General features: G+C 52.2%; 6 protein-coding genes and 2 non-coding genes across 8 annotated transcripts; 6 read left to right on the top strand and 2 right to left on the bottom strand.

Annotated features, from left to right (window-relative positions):
- Positions 1–199: 199 nt before the first annotated feature.
- On the top strand, positions 200–272 carry VE01_05988 (the record flags this gene model as incomplete). The annotated part of the gene is made up of 1 exon: positions 200–272. It is a non-coding gene; the product is annotated as a tRNA-Cys (tRNA).
- A 286-nt stretch (positions 273–558) lies between these two features.
- On the top strand, positions 559–631 carry VE01_05987 (the record flags this gene model as incomplete). Its single annotated transcript has 1 exon — positions 559–631. It is a non-coding gene; the product is annotated as a tRNA-Cys (tRNA).
- A 129-nt stretch (positions 632–760) lies between these two features.
- On the bottom strand, positions 761–2,959 carry VE01_05986 (uncharacterized protein). The gene is made up of 2 exons (XM_059463751.1): positions 2,565–2,959; positions 761–2,514 (listed from the first exon to the last, which is right to left on the bottom strand). Exons 1-2 carry the CDS (start codon positions 2,791–2,793, stop codon positions 1,073–1,075), a joined length of 1,671 nt encoding a protein of 556 aa, XP_059319612.1. The 5' UTR covers positions 2,794–2,959; the 3' UTR covers positions 761–1,072.
- Positions 2,960–3,074: 115 nt separating this feature from the next.
- Positions 3,075–7,747, top strand: VE01_05985 (uncharacterized protein). The gene is made up of 3 exons (XM_018275443.2): positions 3,075–3,846; positions 3,894–4,726; positions 4,777–7,747. The coding sequence occupies exons 1-3, from the start codon at positions 3,496–3,498 to the stop codon at positions 7,256–7,258; spliced, it is 3,666 nt and encodes a 1,221-aa protein (XP_018129304.2). The 5' UTR covers positions 3,075–3,495; the 3' UTR covers positions 7,259–7,747.
- Positions 7,748–10,393: 2,646 nt separating this feature from the next.
- Positions 10,394–11,696, top strand: VE01_05984 (uncharacterized protein). The gene is made up of 2 exons (XM_018275442.2): positions 10,394–10,599; positions 10,665–11,696. The coding sequence occupies exons 1-2, from the start codon at positions 10,525–10,527 to the stop codon at positions 11,160–11,162; spliced, it is 573 nt and encodes a 190-aa protein (XP_018129305.1). The 5' UTR covers positions 10,394–10,524; the 3' UTR covers positions 11,163–11,696.
- Positions 11,697–14,757: 3,061 nt separating this feature from the next.
- Positions 14,758–15,636, top strand: VE01_05983 (uncharacterized protein; the record flags this gene model as incomplete). The annotated part of the gene is made up of 3 exons (XM_018275441.1): positions 14,758–14,921; positions 14,985–15,305; positions 15,378–15,636. The coding sequence occupies 3 exons, from the start codon at positions 14,758–14,760 to the stop codon at positions 15,634–15,636; spliced, it is 744 nt and encodes a 247-aa protein (XP_018129299.1).
- A 1,357-nt stretch (positions 15,637–16,993) lies between these two features.
- Positions 16,994–18,157, bottom strand: VE01_05982 (uncharacterized protein; the record flags this gene model as incomplete). The annotated part of the gene is made up of 1 exon (XM_018275440.1): positions 16,994–18,157. One exon carries the CDS (start codon positions 18,155–18,157, stop codon positions 16,994–16,996), a length of 1,164 nt encoding a protein of 387 aa, XP_018129300.1.
- Positions 18,158–18,430: 273 nt separating this feature from the next.
- Positions 18,431–19,163, top strand: VE01_05981 (uncharacterized protein). The gene has a single exon (XM_018275439.2). The coding sequence runs from the start codon at positions 18,434–18,436 to the stop codon at positions 19,142–19,144; it is 711 nt and encodes a 236-aa protein (XP_018129301.1). The 5' UTR covers positions 18,431–18,433; the 3' UTR covers positions 19,145–19,163.
- Positions 19,164–19,629: the final 466 nt, after the last annotated feature.

Below are 19,629 nucleotides of genomic sequence, written 5' to 3'. Positions count from 1 at the left end.
AATGTTTCATTATATTAGCCCAACTTTATATATTCACACAACTTCATCAACCCAACAGATAGAAGCTGTTGAACACTTGTGCTGGAGCCGTATATGACAGGTGGCAGTGCTTATATAACAGCATAATTAGCATAATCGTGCGATATACAGCGACATCATGACTGATGAGCCTTCATACCATCGACATCACAACAACCACGCTCCTTTAGCTCAGTGGTAGAGCGGGAGATTGCAGATCTTCAGGTCGCTCGTTCGAACCGGGCAGGGAGCTTATCTTTTGCCAATTGTGAATGGCTAATCAAACAGTTAGAGACACAATAGAGTGCTGGCTGTTCCCGCAGTCCCGCAGCTCCCTAATGTCGTACCTGACTTTCTTTTTGTCTCTTGCCCCTCCTCGCCTTGCCTCTTTCTCTTCCCCGCATTCCCCCACCTTTATTGCAAGGTGGCTCGTACTCCACACTACTCACTCTCCCCCTGGCACCATTACCCATAATTTTGGTGCCCTATGTGGAGATAGAGGTACACAAATGCGTTTAACCATTTCCTATTATCAAATCAGCTCCTTTAGCTCAGTGGTAGAGCGGGAGATTGCAGATCTTCAGGTCGCTCGTTCGAACCGGGCAGGGAGCTTTCTTTTTGCCGTCCGCGCCACTGAGGGCGTGATGGGCTCTTTGATACTCAGCGCTCAAAAGTTATATATATATATCATATATACAGCATACACTTACTTGTTAGTTCAACTGGCACCAATAGAGAGTGCGACGAAGCGGTTGTTTGATTGATTTAAGTATTTTTTAAAATTTCCTAAAATATGACTCTAGCGAGGGCCGAACCGAGAGACATTTTTCCCGTGTTGCCCTGGCGTACCTGAATCGTTCCAACACGCTGCCCAGCGCCCTCTAAAATATTTGTGATAGCAGAATGCAACGCCATAGTTAGATTATATCAGATATTCCTTCGCGGTAAAGATATCCACTCGCTCCACAATCTTTGCTTCTAACCCCCCCCGTATTTCAAACATCCAGGCCAGTCTTCAGGGTCCAGACTGATAGAGTTATTGAAGTTCGCCCTATTACTGTGCCTGAGCTGGTATAATATTATCCTCCAGTGGCCCATCCAACCCACGGCTGATCTTGGTGTCAGTTGGAACTGCTCCCCCCAAGGTGGCCAGCCGATTTTTCTTCCGCATTCCAGGGCCAGAGCCGAGAACTTCAAATCTTGAATTCATGAACAAACTGGCATCAGACATAGTGCCGGCCTGCATGTCTAGATCGAATGTAGGCTTCCCTCGTAGGATCGGAAGAAGGAGTTTGGTTTCGTACCAGCGGCCTTTAATATCGTTCAAGCCCTTCCTCGCCATTGGCTCGAGTAGTCGCCATTCACACCAGGTATTCCCACCTGCGTCAGCCGAGACCTGATTGCGGAAGCTTAGATCAGCATTCACGCGTACAGGAAGGTCTTCGTTGACCGGCCAGTTCTGCCGGTCCTGATATTCGGCTGGCATCGGCATATCGATGAACTTGTAGACATCCCCAACGATTGTGACTGCACTCGCTGCGTCCACTGTCCTCTCAATCATCTGATTGACAACCAAAATAACGATTTCGTCTTTGGTCCTGCCCATCAGCCTGACGGGTTCACCAACCCAAATCTTCTCGCCACCAAGGAACATTCCTTTATAGTGCATCTCCCCTGGAGCTGTGGGCAAATCAACGCGGTCGAATAATGAGTAGCTCTCGTTTATTGCCTTTGCAGCCAAAATACTGCCGTCCACTTCCGGATCGCCCTTGCCAAATTCGCCAGTCACAACCTTAGCCCATGGGACTTGGTCGTAGGTAAGCTCGCGGAGTTGAGCAATGGTAGGATACGGAACACTCCACGCAAGCCAGGGCCTGATTGAATCACGATCTCTCACGACAGCAGCAGGGTGGCTAACAGGATGCGATAACGGCTGCAAGAGGTAACGATGCTGGTTATCCTGTATGTCCCTTTTTAGCACTACCGAAAGCCCCCACGCGCTCGTCCTCTTGTTGAACCAAACGATTTCCCCGGGGCGGTAGATGAAGTCGTTGGCTGGGTTACTGTCCAATTTCTGTTCCTCGGTTTTGGAGTTGAGAATTTGGGTGGTCCGAGGTTCAGTTTTAATTGCTGCTTTTCTGGCCAAAGGAGCAGGCAATGTTGCCTTGGATGGTTCTGCGCGGCCGTCGATTGGTTTGGTGAGGGCTTCCGGCTGGGCAGACTTGGTGACCGCGTCACTCCCTGCCATCCTATCTGAGAAACAGTACTTGCAGGAGCAATTATGGAACGAGTCATTCTCCTGATCACAGGCGAGCCATAAGAGATGCGGATAGAATTCCTGGGCGCTCCTAAACCTGCCCTTTCCATTCGGATGGCCATAAAGATAGGTGTCTTGCCGGGCGGAGTCGGCGTTAGTCTTGCCATTTTTGGCCTTCACTCGGCGGTGTTGCCAAAGAACATAGTCTTTGGGGAGCTCGGCGAGGATGAAGTTTGTTCCTTGGTATCGTTAGAAATAGTATTTTCAAGTAGTAGTATCAGGAACATGCCTGCTTGTTCAGGTCCCCCAATGTCCCTCACAAGCATACCGCCCAGCTTTCGCTTCCAATCGAGGGCGGTAGGGTCGTTTTCCTGGAGCTTCAGGTAGAAATCAATGGAGCCATCTGGACCTGGTGCTTCATCTTTTCGTGGCGGCTCATTCGGGACCAGGCTGCCATTCTGAAGAAATTCTGTCTGGCCATCAGACCTAGCGACGCTTACTGTAGTGAAGCGGGCCATGTCATAGTTTCCATGTACCCAAGTACCTGAGAGCCTGAATATTACGGCTCCTACGAATACCTAAACCTTCAGGAACTAGCTGGGCGAGGTAGAGAGTGAATTTGTTTTTCGTGGCACGTCGGATTGACGTTTTATTCACCCACGATAGGTCTGTTGCACTATGTTTACACCACCTGAAGCTACGGCACCCTACCAAAATAGCCTATCGGTCGAGATCCCAAAGCCAGATTACTACCCTTCGGCAATACTATTGTCCGAAGGCTGGAAAGACCGTGCGGCGACGAACTTTAATTTTTGCCTTGCGCGACTTCGCGTGGGTCAAAAGCACTTTACGCGTATCCACCACCCCACGCGTGCCTGGATCCCTCTCCAGTTCACCAATTAATTACCTTTCACAGCAACCAGGCTGAGAGACCTTGCTTTCTTCGCTCCAGCCTTTCAGAGAGGGCATATCCAACAATAGATTCCTTTGCCTTCTTGCGGAAACCACAATAACTTTCTTCCACATTGCATCAATCAATCACATCTTCGCTCTTTGTTCTTTCTTTCGCCTTGCCCTCATTCGTCGCCAACCCCGACCACATTCGTTCTTCGCATCATCCAAATCCGGCGCATACCTTGGGAAGTGCTTGACTGAAAGCGGCAACCATACACACATCGGAGATAGGATAGGAGAGCTCATTAGGACCGGCGCCGTCGGTCATGGACTCACAAGTGACCCCAGGGTCTGCAACTCCTTTATTTCGCAGAAGCACAGCATCGAGCCTCCTGGCCAAGTTCTCACCGAGTCATACCCAACACAAGATGATCGCAAGTCCAAGCACACCAAGGCACTCCGTGCGCCCAAATCTTCCTGCTTCACCAGCAGTATCCAGTGGCTCGAATGGCTCCCAGCGACCTGAGCTGCCTTCCGCCGGCCAGCCAGAGCCAGTTGTCATAGATCTTCTTGACGACGGGGTTATCAACCTGGATAATGATGAAATCATCCAATATACCCCAAAGACGCAGAGGCGCAGGCCATTACGAGCGACAACATCGGTACCCAGACAAACGGTGAGTTTATTAAATGGCAGTTGGAACCCATGCTGACATACTCATAGAAGGCGCACAAGAATGCCGTTGTCGACGTAAACGATGAAAATGCCAACAAATTGGCCTTCAAACCCCCCGTTACCGATCGAGTTGCTGTTCGACAGGAAATCGAGAACACTACCGCCGCAAAACGACGACGCTTCTTCATCGAGAAGAAAGACTACTTCCTGCCTTTGCTCCCGACCGAACACAATTATATCAAGAAACTGGTGGATATGGAGAAAGAATCTACGGCAGAGGAGCGCGCCAAGAAGGGTGGCAGCATTGCTTACGAAGAGCTCAAAGTCCAACCTCGTGGTGTAAAGGCAACCATGAAGTCATACCAGCTTTCAGGACTCTCGTTTTTGGTATATCTGCACCGTAACGGCTTGTCTGGCATTCTCGGAGATGAGATGGGTCTTGGTAAGACTCTCCAAACCTTGTCGTTGATCCAGTACCTCAAGGAGAACGAACCCAAAAGAGGCCAAATTCGACCGTTCCTTGTGATCTGCCCATTATCTGTTCTTAGCAGCTGGATGGCCGAATCGCGAAAATGGACCCCTGGGTTGAAAGTTGTCCGCTTTCACGGCCCTGCCAAGGAACGTGATCGCATCAAGAAGATCGCCTCTGGAGAGATAGACTTTTACGGCAATTTAACTACGAGGCAAAAGAACAAGCTGAAAGGTCGGCGTACTGCGTCTGGGAAGCCAATAATCGATATCGACTCAGCTTCTGACCACGAGGAAGAACCTGGGGTCGACGTTGTGGTGGCAACTTACGAATCATATCAGAAGGAACAGGGCTGGTTCAAACGGGCTTTCGTATGGAGATATGTTGTTCTGGATGAAGGACACAAAATCAAGTACGGACTTTTTAATCGATTTAATTATACAATTACTGACTTCTACGCAGGAACGACCTCAGTCTCATTTCTAAAGCCCTACAAGGTTTGCAAGCAGAATATCGATTGATCCTAACGGGTACGCCGGTCCAGAACAACCTCGCGGAGTTGTGGGCGCTCCTTCATTGGCTGTACCCGGAGGTTTTCATAGCCAAGACGAGCGAACTATTCGCGGAATCGTTCAATCTATCCAAGGGGCAAGTAAAGAATGATGTCCTTGACGCCTCCCGGACTCTACTGGAGTTGATAATGCTTCGCCGTATGAAAGCTTCGAACGGCGTCAATCTGAACCTACCACCCAAGACCGAAGTGGTTCTATTCGTACCCTTGAGCCCAATGCAGCGATTCTGGTACACTAGACTCATCACGCGGGCCGACAAAGGTCTTCTTGACGACCTTTTCAAGGATGCTAAAGGCAAAGAACAAGCAGCTATGAAAGATGACGGCGGAGCAGCTAATATCCTCACGGCAGAGCAAGATGCCGCGTTGAAGACCCTCGAGGATGATATGCTTGTGGGCAGCGACGAATGGAAGGAAAGTCGGGCAATTCTCCAGGAAACACTGCGGAAAGAAGAGGCTGAAGGTGCCGACAGCAAAGACAATAGCTCTTCATGGCGCAAGTTGATGAACCTGTTGATGCAGCTCCGCAAGGTCTGCAACCATCCGTATCAAATCCAAAATGCCGAGCCAGCAGATAGCGTACCAGGGGATCACCTTATTCTCGCCTCTGGAAAGTTTATCGTGTTGGAGAAGTTGGTCAAGGAATTGGTTATCAAGCAAAAGAAGAAGATCCTGATATTTTCTGGCTTTACTAGGATGTTGGATCTTGTCGAGGACTTCCTGGCAATCCGCGGTGGAAATGGATCCGAATTCCGAGTTGCACGACTTGATGGGAGTACCAGCAGAGCTCGCCGAAACCTCGCCATCCGCCTGTTCAATGACCTGGCTTCGGAAAGCCGTGTGATGTTGATCTCAACTCGGGCTGGTGGTCTGGGCATTAACCTGACGTCCGCGACCGAAGTTATCTTCCTAGATCAGGATTGGAACCCGCAAATCACAGTGCAGGCCGAAGCACGCGCCCATCGAATTGGTCAGACGAAACCTGTAACGATATATAAACTTGTCAGCCAAGGAACTGTTGAAGAACAAATGTTGGGTCGGATCCAGAAGAAGCTGTATTTGTCGGCAAAGGTCACGGAGTCCTTGCAGGATATCCACACGAAAGCAGGCAAGTCCAAAAAGGGACCCGGAGGTCGCGTCACTGAGAATGTGGAGGATGAGATGCCTCAGCTCAGCACAGGCCAGTTGATGTCTCTTGTTCGACGAGGAACTTCAGCTATTTCACGTCCTGAAATTGATGTCAATGAAATGATGAGCTGGGATTGGGCGACGACTGTTGAAAAGTGTAAAGATCAGCCTGCCGACATCAATGTGAAGAAGGACACGCTCCCAGATTCCAAGGTTGATGAAGAGGAGGAGGCGAGGTGGCTGGGCGAGATGGAGAGAGTCGAAGCCCACGTCTTCGAGGGCAAGAAGCTAGCGAGAGCGGCTGGCAATGGCAAAGCGACCTCGAGCTACCGCGATATTGCAGATGAGTTCAACCGCGCGGATCGTCGCATTGGCAAGAATACCACGGTCATGGTCGACGGATTTGCGATCAGCAAGGAGTCGATGAACTGCAAAGATTGGGAAGCCGTCCCCACCTACTCTGGCAAGGACGTCCGCCTCGCGGAGCCCAAACGCCCAAAGAAGGCGCCGATTACAGCCCAGTCGCACTGTCAAGTCTGCCTGGACGGCGGTAACCTCAGCCTGTGCAACATCTGCCCCCGTGCATTCCACTTCAACTGCCTCAACCGCGAATTCCAATCAAAGACTAAGGGATGGCAGTTCAACTGTCCCCAACACCAGTGTGCAGACTGCGACCAAAAGACCACCGACGCAGGCGGCATGCTCTACCGCTGCCGCTGGTGCGAACGCGCCTTCTGCGAGGACTGCCTCGACTTCGAGAAGACGTCTCTGATCGGCGACAACACGAAGGAGTACGAGCTGCTGGGCTACTTTGAGCAGCCAAACGCCTTCTACGTCCAATGCCACAAGTGCACAGAGCACTTCGCTGAGTCGCCCGAGGACATGCGCATTGTGGAGGCGCTGGCGGCGGATATCGATCGCGACTACCAGCGTGCGGTTGATGCGGCGGCCCTGGTGGATAGACTGAAGGCTGAAGAGAAGGCGGTGGCTAGCCCGGCGAGTCGTGCGGGTAGCTTGAGTGATGGGACGACGATTGAGACTCCTGGGATTGCGACGCCAGTTACCATAGACGTCGATGACGAACCTGCCGTGACGGCTACGGGGAGGTCGAAGCGCAAGTCCGCTATGTCGACGCCGGTTAGGATGGAGTACGAGGACGCTGTCCTGACGGGGACGGGAAGGTCGAAGCGCAAGGCTGCTATTGCGGCTGTGGGCTCGATCAAGAGATTGAGGATCGAGGAGTGAGGGCTGCGGCCTTGAATATTTCGGGATGGAGTATGGACATATGCACTGTTATGGGGTGGGCTACGGCGTTTATTGAGGAGAGGAAGGTGTATGTGAGATGGGGACTGGAGCGTTTGCATTTGTTTTCTTTTCTATGATATCCGACTACGGTTATGGTCACGTCTGTTATGGGTTAGGGAGTGCATTTCTATAGTATATGGGGTGGCTTTTTGTGTGGCGTTACTGTCTGTCTTCGCATGGAGATGTGGGAGGGCAGCGTCTGGCTTTAGAGAGGGGCTCGAGGGGGTGGTTATACTGTCTGGCGTTGGAGATGTTTTCATTGCTGTGCCTTCTATTGATATAGAAAGGGCGGCGTCGTCTGGGTGTAGAGAAGGGATCGTGGAGGACTGGTCCAGCGCAAACTAGAGCGTGGCTGTGGCCACCTTCGTGTATAATAGACGGGGCGAAACTTGTAATATGAGATTCGGAAGATAGGACAATAGAGAAGAGTAAACCGCAAAATCAACCTGATATCTCCTGAGCTAGCACAAAGACAGAACAATAGAGACGTATAAATCGCAAAACCAACCTGACATTCCTGGGGCATCCGCAAAGACAGGACAATACAGATAGATCTAAGGGGCATCTACAAACACGCAACTTTTGAGAAAAATCCCCAAACCCCAAATAATCCCCCGGCCAAACCTCGGGCCCAATCACTACTCCGAGGCCCCTCTTCACCCTCTCCTTCATCACTATTTCCATCCCCAAAAAGAAGGGGGTTCCCAAAGGAAGGGGTAGAGTATAATCTGACACCGCCGCCGCTCCACCTCCCTCCCTCCTCTCCCCCCATCCCGTTGTCAGCGACAAGTGGATACAACAAAACCAATACTCGACGTGGTATCCCGAGCGAGCCGGAGAGATTATTCCAATACCGCGCGCGGCCATGGCGAGATTTAGAGTAAAGCCATCTAGATTATCTCGTTGTGTGTGTGGTACTCTAACGGTGGTGGTTCAACGGGCAGCAGGGAACCTGGTAATGAATGCAACTCCCGAGGAGAAACCGTTGGCACACTCCTCTCTGAGGTCTGGCACCTTGTATATACCGGCCAGGCCAGGCAGGACCATCTCTCCACCCTGTTTCCCCCCTCCCATCCCCCATCCCATCTCCAATAGCCACTCCAATCCCATCTCCAATCCCCATTCCCATTCCCATTCCCAGTCCTAATCCCCAATCCCCCTTTCCCTCCCTCCACCCACCCCCGCCCCACGGCCACCACCGTTTCACCACCACCACCACCGCCCACCGCTACCGCTACGCATCTCACCTCACCCCATCAGCACATCACATCACTCAGTCGGACGCGCACCCTCGGACCGCGCGCGCACATGCAGAACAATAACGTCCATGCCCACGTTGCGCGGCTCGTCCCTCTGCTCGTGGGTCTCTCGTGGTGGCTTGGCGAGGGAAGGGAAGGGAGTGAGCGGGCGAGTGGGGCGGGGAAGAGGGATGGATGGATGGGTGTCTTGGGAGTGGGAAGGGGGGAGGTATTATCAATCGCTCAACTGCCTAGACTCATCTTCGTGGTGTACTTCCAGTATGTATGGTATAGTTAGCACACTTAGCAGACTACCAACGCGCGCATTCATACATACATACAAGACAAGGCAGTTCCCAGGCATACTTCACTACAACCCAGCCCTCACCATACCCTCCCCCATACCTCGGCACGGCGAACACACACAACCACCCTCCCCAACGGGACAAAGCTGTCTCACCCTCCCCCGCTAGCAGGGAGATCACCACCACGAAGGAAAGAGAAGACGACGTGGCGTCCTTGGTGCGGCCCGTAGTCGTCTAAGAAGGGATGTTATGGCACCGAAAGCGGATGGGGTTGCGCCGGAAAGAGAGGGATCTCGTTTGTGTCACCATACAGCCTGGTCGAGATCTTGTTAACGACGTGGTGGTGGCGCGGTAGGAGGTTGTATCGGTCGGTTTGTCGGCGGCGAGGGCTGGATTGTACTGGATTGTATTGTGGTGGCGGAGGTACGGAGACTACTACTGCTATCTGCACCTCTCTCTACCCACCATCCACTCCGCCGCACGACTCCTGCACGCTCGCACTCACAACTCGCAGCAAAATCCACCCACCCAACACATGCACACACACACACACATACATACACATATTGTACGCATACGCACCCAATTACCCAACCGACCGACCCTCCCCTTCGCACCTTCCCACAGTAGCCTCTCCTCCCCCATCCCGTTCGATCCGACCTCCCTCCGACCCGACCCAGCTCACCGGCAACCCTCCTAACTGGCTTTATCATCTCCCCTCATCCCTCCCCTTCCCATCCCATCCTCGCACGCACGCACACACACAGCACCGGAAGCACCACCGCACCGCCCCGTCCCTCCCTCCCCCTGCCATCTCTACCCTGGCCATCATCACCACCCTAGCCACCCTAGCCACCCTCCCGTAGACGCTGTACTGCAAACAGCGTAGTACGTGCCTTTTTCGAGTATAGACCCAGAATATGACGGGCGCTCCGACCGGTCGCGCCACGGAAGAACCAAGGGATGAAGTGGGTTTGGGTGGGTAGTGTGCGTTTGGCTGGATGGTAGAAGTGTAGGGGTAGGGGTATGGAGCGGGGCGGCGGGTGGAAAGGGCGGGGTGCTGGTGTGGTGTGGTGTGGTGTGGTGCGGGAATAATTGGTGAAGGGAGTGGGGCGGGCGGTGAAGCGAGGGGAGGTGGATGGTGGGAGGAGAGGGAGGGGAGGGATGGGAAGGAGAGGGAAGACACGCTATTATGGGGTGATGGAGTGGCTGGGGGGGGGAGAACGTGGGTGGATGGCGGGAAGGGGTTCTGGAAGGTGGGAGGGGTGTGGGTTGGTTGACGATGTCGTTGGAGGTGTTGATGTGGCTGTGATATTGGATGAAGTGTGAAGATATGTGTAGAGGACAAAGGATCGTGAGGTTATTATTTTGTTTGTGGTTGTGTGTAGAAGTTCTGAGCTTATCACTATTTTATTCCATTGATAGAGTGGTTTGGTGTTCAAAGGATGTGTTTGCTGGATATTGTTTGCTAACAATTAAATAACATTCTTATAATGACTTCAAAATATTATATTGATATACTTCACCCAATGCTCAATAACTGTCTCTTCTCATACGAATTGAACCAGTGCTATCAGAATATCACACCCACCACTGCTCTGTATTTGCCCAACACCAGAAGAACCCAAGACCAGCTCAGTCGTCTGCCAGCCAACCTCGCATCATGCCCTCAAAAATCCAACTCGACGAAAACCTCTGGTTCCTCTACATCTGCCTCCAAAAATCCGACTACAAGAACGTACGTCACATACCTACATCATTGAGACACTTACATCCTTGGACTTATGCTAAAACCCTACATAGATCGACTTCAACGCCGTCGGCGAAGTCACAAACCTCAAAGCCCCCGCCGCCCGAATGCGCTATACCCGTCTACGTCGCCAGATCGAGAGCGGGACGCTGATAGGGACGCATGGGACGCCGTTTCAACGGGCTGCTGGTGAGAAGGGGGGAGGGGAGGGGGGTGCTAAGAGGAAGAGGGGTGAGGTTGGTGGTGGTGGGGGGGAGGGGGATGATGATGAGGAGGAGGAAGGGGGGGTTGTAGGGAAGAAGGGAAGGGAAGAGGTGGCCAAGAGAGAGAGTACATCCCCATCAGATAAATACGACTCCGACAACACCACACTGCCTGAGCGAGAATCAGAAGACGAAGTGGCACCGTTGGCAAAACGACCTGCGAGGCAATGTGCTGCTGATACGGCATCCTCCGCTATCCCACCACCACCCACAACGCCACGAACGGGCCGGCGGAAACCCAATATCCCTATTTCGGACTCAGGCTCACCATCTTCTGATGTTGTATAGCACGCGAGAAGGATGGAACTGACTCCGAGACCCGTGGTGATGAGGGTTATTGTTAGAGGGATTTATTTTTGATTCTAGATGCACTGCTGCACTCCACTCTACTGCACTGTAGTATCGGACATGACGCCGCAGCTGTGGATAAATGTCCTCCACGCGTTGGCTCTCTCATCTCTCCGTCATCCGAACCCTAAGATTCAGACCGTGGTGCGAGTTTATATTGGGAGAGAAGCAAGGTTTCCAGGTTGGGTTGGGACGATGGTGGATGATGGTGTTGGCTTGGCTGCACTGGTGTGTGCCTTCCACTCTATCTGCGTGTGGTAGTGCAGTGTATGGTGGCCTCAGTTACTAACTCCCGCCATCGTGCTTCTCTCCTGGTGGTGTAGAACGGAAGTGCCCACGCACGTGTATTCTGAGCATGGGCATGAGCATGAGCATGTCTGTCAGTTGAAGAGAAGAGGAGTGGCGTGAGGAGTGGAGTACGGGCGGGCCAGGGAGCCGGTGGTGGTGGGGATGGGATGGGATGGATGCGGGTTGAGCTGGGAATGGGAATTGGGAGATTGGCGTGAATGTGGATGGTGGGTAGTGATAGGTGGTGGTGGTGGGTGGGTGGGATCGTGGATGTGTGGGATCGTGGTATGTGTGTGAACGGGATGGGTTGGAGAAGGAAGGGAAGGGAAGGGAGGGAGGAGGGAGGGAGGGCGGGAAGGGAAGGCACATGTCATTGTCTCATGTGGTTGGTTCGAGGAAGGAGGGTAGTAGAGTAGAGTAGTACTTTTCGCATTCTCGTGTGGCCACTCGCTGTATTGGACTCAAGTTGGAAGGTGTGCAGAGCTATGAAGTGTACAGTACAGTAGAGTACATGCAATGCACAGCAAAGTATTGTGGTGTCCGCATGTACCTTCCCTGTGTCCCTGTGTCCTACCCAGTAGAAATGGGCACCTACTACTACAAAATGTAAGGTTCGTCGGGTCGACTACACTACTACTTACTACCTACCTACGGGATGGGATCCAGTGTATTCCCAGCCCCTCGACCGTCGGGATAAAACCCAAGCACCAAGAGTTGATGATGTGCGTGCGTGCGTGCGTACGTGCACCGACGGAGCAAGCAAACTAGACAAGCTCATGTCTATCAGCCGTCAGCACCAACTGCACTCTTCACACGTCTAGTAATCCGTAGTACGGAGCTGGATAATCAGCACTATCAGCACTATCAGCACTATAAGCACTATCGGCATTCTTACATTACTACTGTGATATCTGCCTGTCTGTCTGTCTAGTCTGTCTAACTTCACGCAGAACCAGAATACGGTAATCCCCAGGAAAGCCATCACCCAGCCCGCCGAGGCGACTAGTCGATAACCCTGGTCGAGGACGTACTGTAGAACAGCTAGGAACAGCTAGTGTGGTTGGCATTAGTCAGACCTTGCAGGCTCTCTCTCGCCCTCACAGACCATACCGCCGGGCTTTACACTATTTCCGTGAGATGGTCAAGCCAAGACGCGCTACCCGCCTCCGTCTGGTGTACGGAGTGCGTGTCGATGAAGCTTGGTTGGTCGACCAGTACATACGTGCGTAGTGGAGTGGTGTAGTATTTTAGGTGGTGTGTAGTATTTTAGGTGTAGTATTTTAGAGTGAAGGTACGACCCTGCTGGTAATTATTGCTGGTATCTACACTGATTCGCTGTGCCTACCCGCTGAAGAATTTCATTCAGGTACATGGCTTGTCTGTACTAACATGCTCTGTCTATGCTCCGTCCATGCTCTGTCCAATTATACCCATTATACCAATTATACTGTGCTATACACAGTGCTATACACATCTATACTGTCATACTCCGTCCAATTATACTGTACTATACACATCATCTCTACACATCTTGACGGTTCCCGACCGACGACCACCGACCACTGACTATACCGGTTTGCACTGCATAGCATCACACATACCACGCAACACAACACATCTAGTCCGTCCGTATGCTGCTGTACCACCACACTAGAAACCCGCACGATTTCTTCAATTTCTTACTACAATAGGGAATACTCGCACTGTACTATATGATGTACGCGTACGTATGCTTCAATGCTGCTCATTATACAATCTACACAATTTGCACACGGTACTTCTGTTCCCGGCCCATACACCACTCAACACCAAAGTATCTATCCTCTCTAAACTCCTCCTCCTCTCTAACTCTCCCCACTTCCTTTGTCTCCTCCCGCCCGCCCGACAAACCCATAATCCCATTAAGCCCATCAAACCCATCAACCGCTGACAATTACCAGTTAACTCCCAATAATCCCCAATAAATCGCCCCCCTCCACCCTCCACTCTTTCCCCCCAAACCCCACAACCATCAAACCCCAGTCCTTACAAGTTCTCTGCGTTCTGCGCCAACTCTTTGCCCGCCTATCTATCCCCTATCAAACGTTTGGCCACTAACCTTGGCCCCCTTCCCTCCCCTTCCCGTTCACCCTTCTATGCCTTCCCGCTTGTCGGAGTTACTCCCGTATGGTACTTTTATACCAAGTACTCTACTTACTCTGCTTACTCTACCTACTCTACTTACTCTACTTACTCTACTTACTCTACTTACTCGACTCACTCTCTCCTGTTAAACCTCACACAACCTGCTGTCCACCCCGTCATCTGATACTTCCTTGTCTCTCTCTCTGCCTTCACTTGCCGTGCAGTTGTGGCGAAAAAAAGAAAGAAAATCTTCTCTCTTCAACAACTGAAACCTGATCGATCTACTACACTTCCCTCCACTCTGACTTACTTTCATCTCTTACTCTTCTTACTCTTACCCATACCCATAACCCATACCCATCTCACTCACTAAAACCCACTTCTCGACTTCTCTATTTCCCCGTTATCCCGACGATCCAGCGAAGAACAGACCTTGTGCGGGTACATCAACTCCACGCTCCACTTCTGCCTTTGCCCGGCGCTTTGGTCTCTGGGAAGGGGTCTGATCAGCGTATCCCGTCTCAGCTTTTGCTCCCTAGGTCCCTCTGGTGCAGTACGAACAAATACTACTGTACTATAGTACACCAACCTGTACTTCACTAGACAACTCTCTTCACTACTACTCCAACTACTCTAACTACTCTAACTACCCACCATTTCCCGTCCTTCTTTCAAACCTTCACATCGATCTTCACTCCCGACCAACTTCGACAACATATCTCTCCGTCCAGAACCTCACCTCACCGACTTCAACACTTGCCATCACTTCTCCTGTCGCTTCCAACTACCTGTGTACCTGCCACAGCAATCTCCGAACTCCTCGTCACTTTTCGCTCGTGTCTCGGCAGACGGTCGCCGATTGACCTATCACTTCACCCAACAATCCCGTCAACTCGGTCACCACGAAACCCTATTACCGATACCGATCCGCTGAAGATTTCTCGGGTTACACAAGGACGGTCCGAGTCTTAGAAGAGGTAGACAGCTACAAAGAACGTCGTCGACATCCATCCATCCCTCGGAAAACTCGCATGTCTTGGTAAAAGCCTTGGGAAACACTCCAGGCTCCACGATCTTTTGCGCCCGACGAATTTAAGGGTCGATTAGGATATTTTAAGCCAGGATGAGTGCGCCGCAGAATATCGGACCGGAGGTGCCGCTGGAGAAGAAGAAGGGGTTTGAGAAGTATGTCGAGAGGTTTAAGAAGGCGATCGGAAAGTCGAGTTCGAGCAGTGCGCAGAAGCGACTTTCGTTGGCCGCTGCAGCGAAACCTGCAGCTGTTGTAAGGTTAGTGTTATGACAACTATACCTATCGTTTTTTATATATTAATTATACTAACCACCGTACAGCTCCGCAACAGCAGCCGCTGCTTCGTCGTTGAAGGAGGCAGCAAAGCCAACCCCAGCCGCGGAGACCGGAGAGAGTTCCAAGTTCCCAAAGAAGGTCGATGGCGACGAGAACGCCCCCATCAACGTAGTCGTCGAGAAACCCGAGAAGTACCGCCTGCAAATCACCAGACCCGCGCGGACATCGAAGCAAGAACTCGTCCTCAAGAAGCCCGTCCAGCGCGTGCGGAGAAACTGCCACTGCTGCGGTACCCTCTTCTACCCTCCCACCAAGACCTGCACCGAGTGCGGACACATCCGCTGTACCGACTGCCCACGAGACCCGTACGTCGTCCACTATCTTCTCCTGGCTTTAATCTCCCCCCAACCTACCTACCCATACTAACGCAACCACAGACCCAAGGCCCACAAGTTCCCCTACGGCTACCCCAACGACGTCTTCGGCGAGAAGAACGCCTACTACACCTGCCACGAGTGCGAGAAGGTGTTCCCCCTCGACGAAGCGAAGTGCGTAAACTGCACCCACGAGAAGTGCACCGAGTGCGCGCGCGCCCCGCCGAGAAAGATCGAGCCGCAACCGGATCCCGAGGTGCTCCGTCGTGTGGAGGAGAAGCTCGCGGCGCTGGCTCTCTCCTCTGCTGAGGCGAAGTCATAGCAGCCGCCGCGCGGTCTCTGACTTTGATATAACGAACAACTTGTCGGCGATATGCTGACGGAGGATTGTTGCACGGTGTTTGTCCAAGGCTAGTCACATGTCGAGCACCACGTCTCTTCATCCAAACGCAGCCTTTACGACGACCATACCATACCGATCGATGCTCACCAAACCAAACCAAGAAAGAAAAAACCCCCGCAAACCGAGAGAGAAAATCAAAGTATTCAAATCTACTTCCATCATCATCACGAATATCACGACTTTAACGATACCCAACCCGCCCTCTTCAACATTTAACAGAAACAATTTTTGCATATCTTTTTATTGCAACTAGGCCCGTCGACTTCATCACGTTCGGGTCTACCATCTTCTCCTCACCTCACCTCGACTCTTGATTTTGGTTTTTTCGAGCATTCTCCGTCAGCGATCGCGTCATCCCAACTCAGTCTGCATTCACCATCCGTCACCGCGCCAGCATCTCTCCCCAGCCGTCGGCATCTCAGCTCCTACCAAACGACACCTCGATGAGAGCTCTCCAGGTCTCGATCGAGCGCGGAGAGAACCGAAAATGCGTGTACGGGCGGATGGGCAATCTTCTTTTTCATCCTTGTTTTCATTTTATTAATCGCTTTACCACATGCACGGGTGTCCGGGTCTCCATTTCCAGCGATTCAGTTCCTGTGCGCGAGGTCGGGAGGGAGAGAGCCCAAGAAGGAAGGGGCGGGGCAGTAGAGGAGGAAAGGCGGGGGGGAGGGTTTCTTGTGTATACTTTCAGGGCTGTCGAGTCCTTTTTTGGTGGGATGGGAGGAGGGGGGGTGAAAAATGATGGGGTAGGGATAGATGGGAAGACGGGGGAGGGGTTAGATAGGTGAAGATGGGGGGGGTGGGTGTCTGACCCCTGAATATGAATGATTCTACCGTCTATATGCTGTTTTCTTGTGTGGGGGGGCTGTGAGTGTGATGTTGATCGTTGAGTTACTGACGTGGAAAGGGGGTGGTGTGGGTGACTGGTGCGTAAGGGGGCGAGGTGAGTGTCTGAAGCGTTTGGTTTTTGCCTTGGGATATCTCGGGTCGTTCAGAGGAGGATGATGCTCCGGATATTCGGTCAGATAGTGCACACATCCAATCAAGGGCAACCCGCTATGTTGCCCGGGCCAGTCGACCATGTCTATAGGGAAACTTCTCAGCTACTATGAAAGTAGTAAGTGTCTATAGAGACTGTGCCTATAAGGAAGCTGCTTAGTTACTATCTATATGAGTGCTAACTATGAACAGTAACTATTCCTATAATACAACATCCTTTAATTACTATAGAATTTGCAAGTGATTATAGCAACTGTTCCTATACACGAGCCTCTCATACTTCACAAAAACCATACCTATACCTCACCAACCTCTTCATCTCCCTCGAACTAACCAACGACTCCAACCCACCCCTCCACCCCTCCCCCTCAAACCTCTTACAAATCGTCCTCCCCCCCGCCCTCCTCCCCACCCCCCCTCCCCCCCGCCTCTCCACATGCCCCCTCCAAACCGGATCCTCCCCATCCCTCCCCTCCCCCAAATCCTTCCACCTCGTCACCACAAACGCCTTCCCCGCCTTCCCCACCCCAAGCGTATCAATCCGAAACTCCGTCGCGCAGTCTCTACACCTTATCAACCCGGACCAACTCCCCTCATCTGTCTTCCCGCGCTGGGAACAGCACTCGCATTCCACAGACGTGGGCGTGCGGTCAATGTCAACCCTGTCGCCCGTGTAGCACATACTATACCTCTCTGCGCCGCTGGCGGAGCAGTTGATTTTACAGCGCAGCTGCGCGATGTGCGGACATATCATGATGTTATCGTGGGTGAAGCACATATCGTTATTCGGGTGAACGAGGAGCGTGTGTTGTTGGCGGAGGAGTAAGGAGCCATCGACGATGCGGGCTGTGGTCTTTGTCTCATCCGGGCCGATCCAGCTCCACTCGTTGTAGGAGAGGAGGTTTAGTAAGGATGAGAGGTCGCGAGAGGGATCTTGTCGGTGCCGCTTCATTAGCATTTGGAAGACCACGTAGCTGAAGCGCGGGTGGATGTAAGTGCGCATCGCTTCGTTGACTTTGGAATCACACCGTTTCGTGAACTTGACGTGCCGTCCCGCGCGCTTGATGGAATGCAGCTTCTCGCAGTAGTAGCAGACGATGTAGTCTGGGAGGTCCCGCTCGAGGAGGCGGAGGAACTCGGCTTTGCTGAAGGGGGCGTGCCCGTTCTTGCATCGAAGGTAGGGGATGCAGAGGAGGGCGTGGAGGCGCTTGGTGCAGAGGGCGAAGGAGGCGGCGGAGGTGGGGGGGAGGTAGGTAGTTATGCGGAGGAGGAGCTCGGGGGGGAGCTGGGAGAGGGGGGAGGTGTCGGGGGGAGGGGGGGAGGGGCGGAGTTGGAGCATGGCGAGGGAGAGGAGGGCGCCGGAGAGGAGCCAGCGGATTGAGGGGGTTTGGAGGGACCAGATGGGGGGTTTGAGAACGGGGGCGTTGGTGGACGACATGTTGGGATGTTTGGCGGGGGGATGGACTGGAAGCTGAGCTTGGGTTGATGCGGAGGGGGGGATATAAATGTATTATGAGGACTATAGTGCGGTGGCATCGAATGTTATGTTGGGTCGGACCATTCGTGGTCTGATATTGATGCATTCATGACACTAGAAAGACGGCTCTCATATCACCCTCATTCCCGTCAGCGTAGCCAACTTCCACCCCCAACAACTCCACATCTCTAGAGCGCCCTGAAACACACCGGCCGATTTGAAAATAACTGCTCTGCCATGGGGCTTCTCAAAACCCTCCTCCGATCGATCGGGCTGCAGCCGCGTTCAATAGGCGACGCTGGGGAGGAATCCGGCCCACTCGTACTAAACGACGAGAAGAAGAGATTTCAATCCAAGGAGAGTACCTGCTCGCTCCCACCATACGATGAGAAGAAGAGATTCCAAGAAACGGAGAATACGGGCCCGCCCCCACCATGCAACGAGAAGAAGGAACCACAGGCCAAATCTGGCTCAGAGAAAAACCCAACAGCAAGAGAGCTGGTCAAACAGATAAGAGACGCAACGGAACGTACGACAGTAGCGACCAAAAGAATAATAATATTGACGAATCGTTCGAGAGCAGCCACGAAGCGCACAGTGCATCTGCTCGAGCTGCTTATAGCCCGAGCTATCAAGGTAGAACTTAATGACCTTCAAGAACAGATTGATCGGGACGAGGGAATTACTTTTAATATCAGAAGGGGGCTCAGGGCTAAGGAGGAGGTCCGCATAACCTTTCTACCTGGAGAGAAGAAGGAGCCGCAGGCTAAACCCCGAGTTGAGAAAGACCTTACGCAGAATACGCAGATGGATATCCTCAAACGGGCGGCAGATGATGCGAAATATTGGGCAGAAGCGATGGAACGTAGAGTAGCATACATGGAACGTTCGGTGGTAGCAAACGAGCGCACTGCAAAGATAGTTGAGCAGATCGTAGCTGATAATTGAGCATATTGTAGCTGAGGTGACGAGCTAGGATTATTATATGATGTATTACGCGGCTTTAAAGGACAGGCTTAGTTTAACTTGCTCTTTGAAACGAGGTAGGTGAAGGAACTGGTAATAGCTATTAACAATAATATATATAGTGAGGCAGTTGCGACTGGGACTGTATTTACTTAGACTTGGTCCTAGTCCCGCGCCTTCTTATTTCCTACTTCAGTGACTAGTAGTCCTACCTTGAACTTTACTGACTGATCGTCTTGCTTTGAACGTCAGTGACTGATAGTCTATTTTCCCATTTTGGCCTCTCTGATCGATTTCCAGCCTTCGAGCTTCTGAAACCAGTCTTTCCCTTCGGAATTCCTCACGTTGACTCCCCGACAGCTTTGATCTTTACCTAGCCGAGCTCACACAAGAGAACCGAAGAACGAACGTAAAAATCGTATTTATATTCATGGAATAATACCCCCCCGCGCCCCCGCCTCCCCCAA

The sequence above is a fragment of the Pseudogymnoascus verrucosus genome (assembly GCF_001662655.1).
Source record: "Pseudogymnoascus verrucosus strain UAMH 10579 unplaced genomic scaffold scaffold_29, whole genome shotgun sequence".
Classification (NCBI taxonomy): Eukaryota; Fungi; Ascomycota; class Leotiomycetes; order Thelebolales; family Thelebolaceae; genus Pseudogymnoascus; species Pseudogymnoascus verrucosus.
The sequence above is the reverse complement of the archived record's forward strand: the minus strand, read 5'-3'. Positions and strand labels throughout refer to the sequence as shown.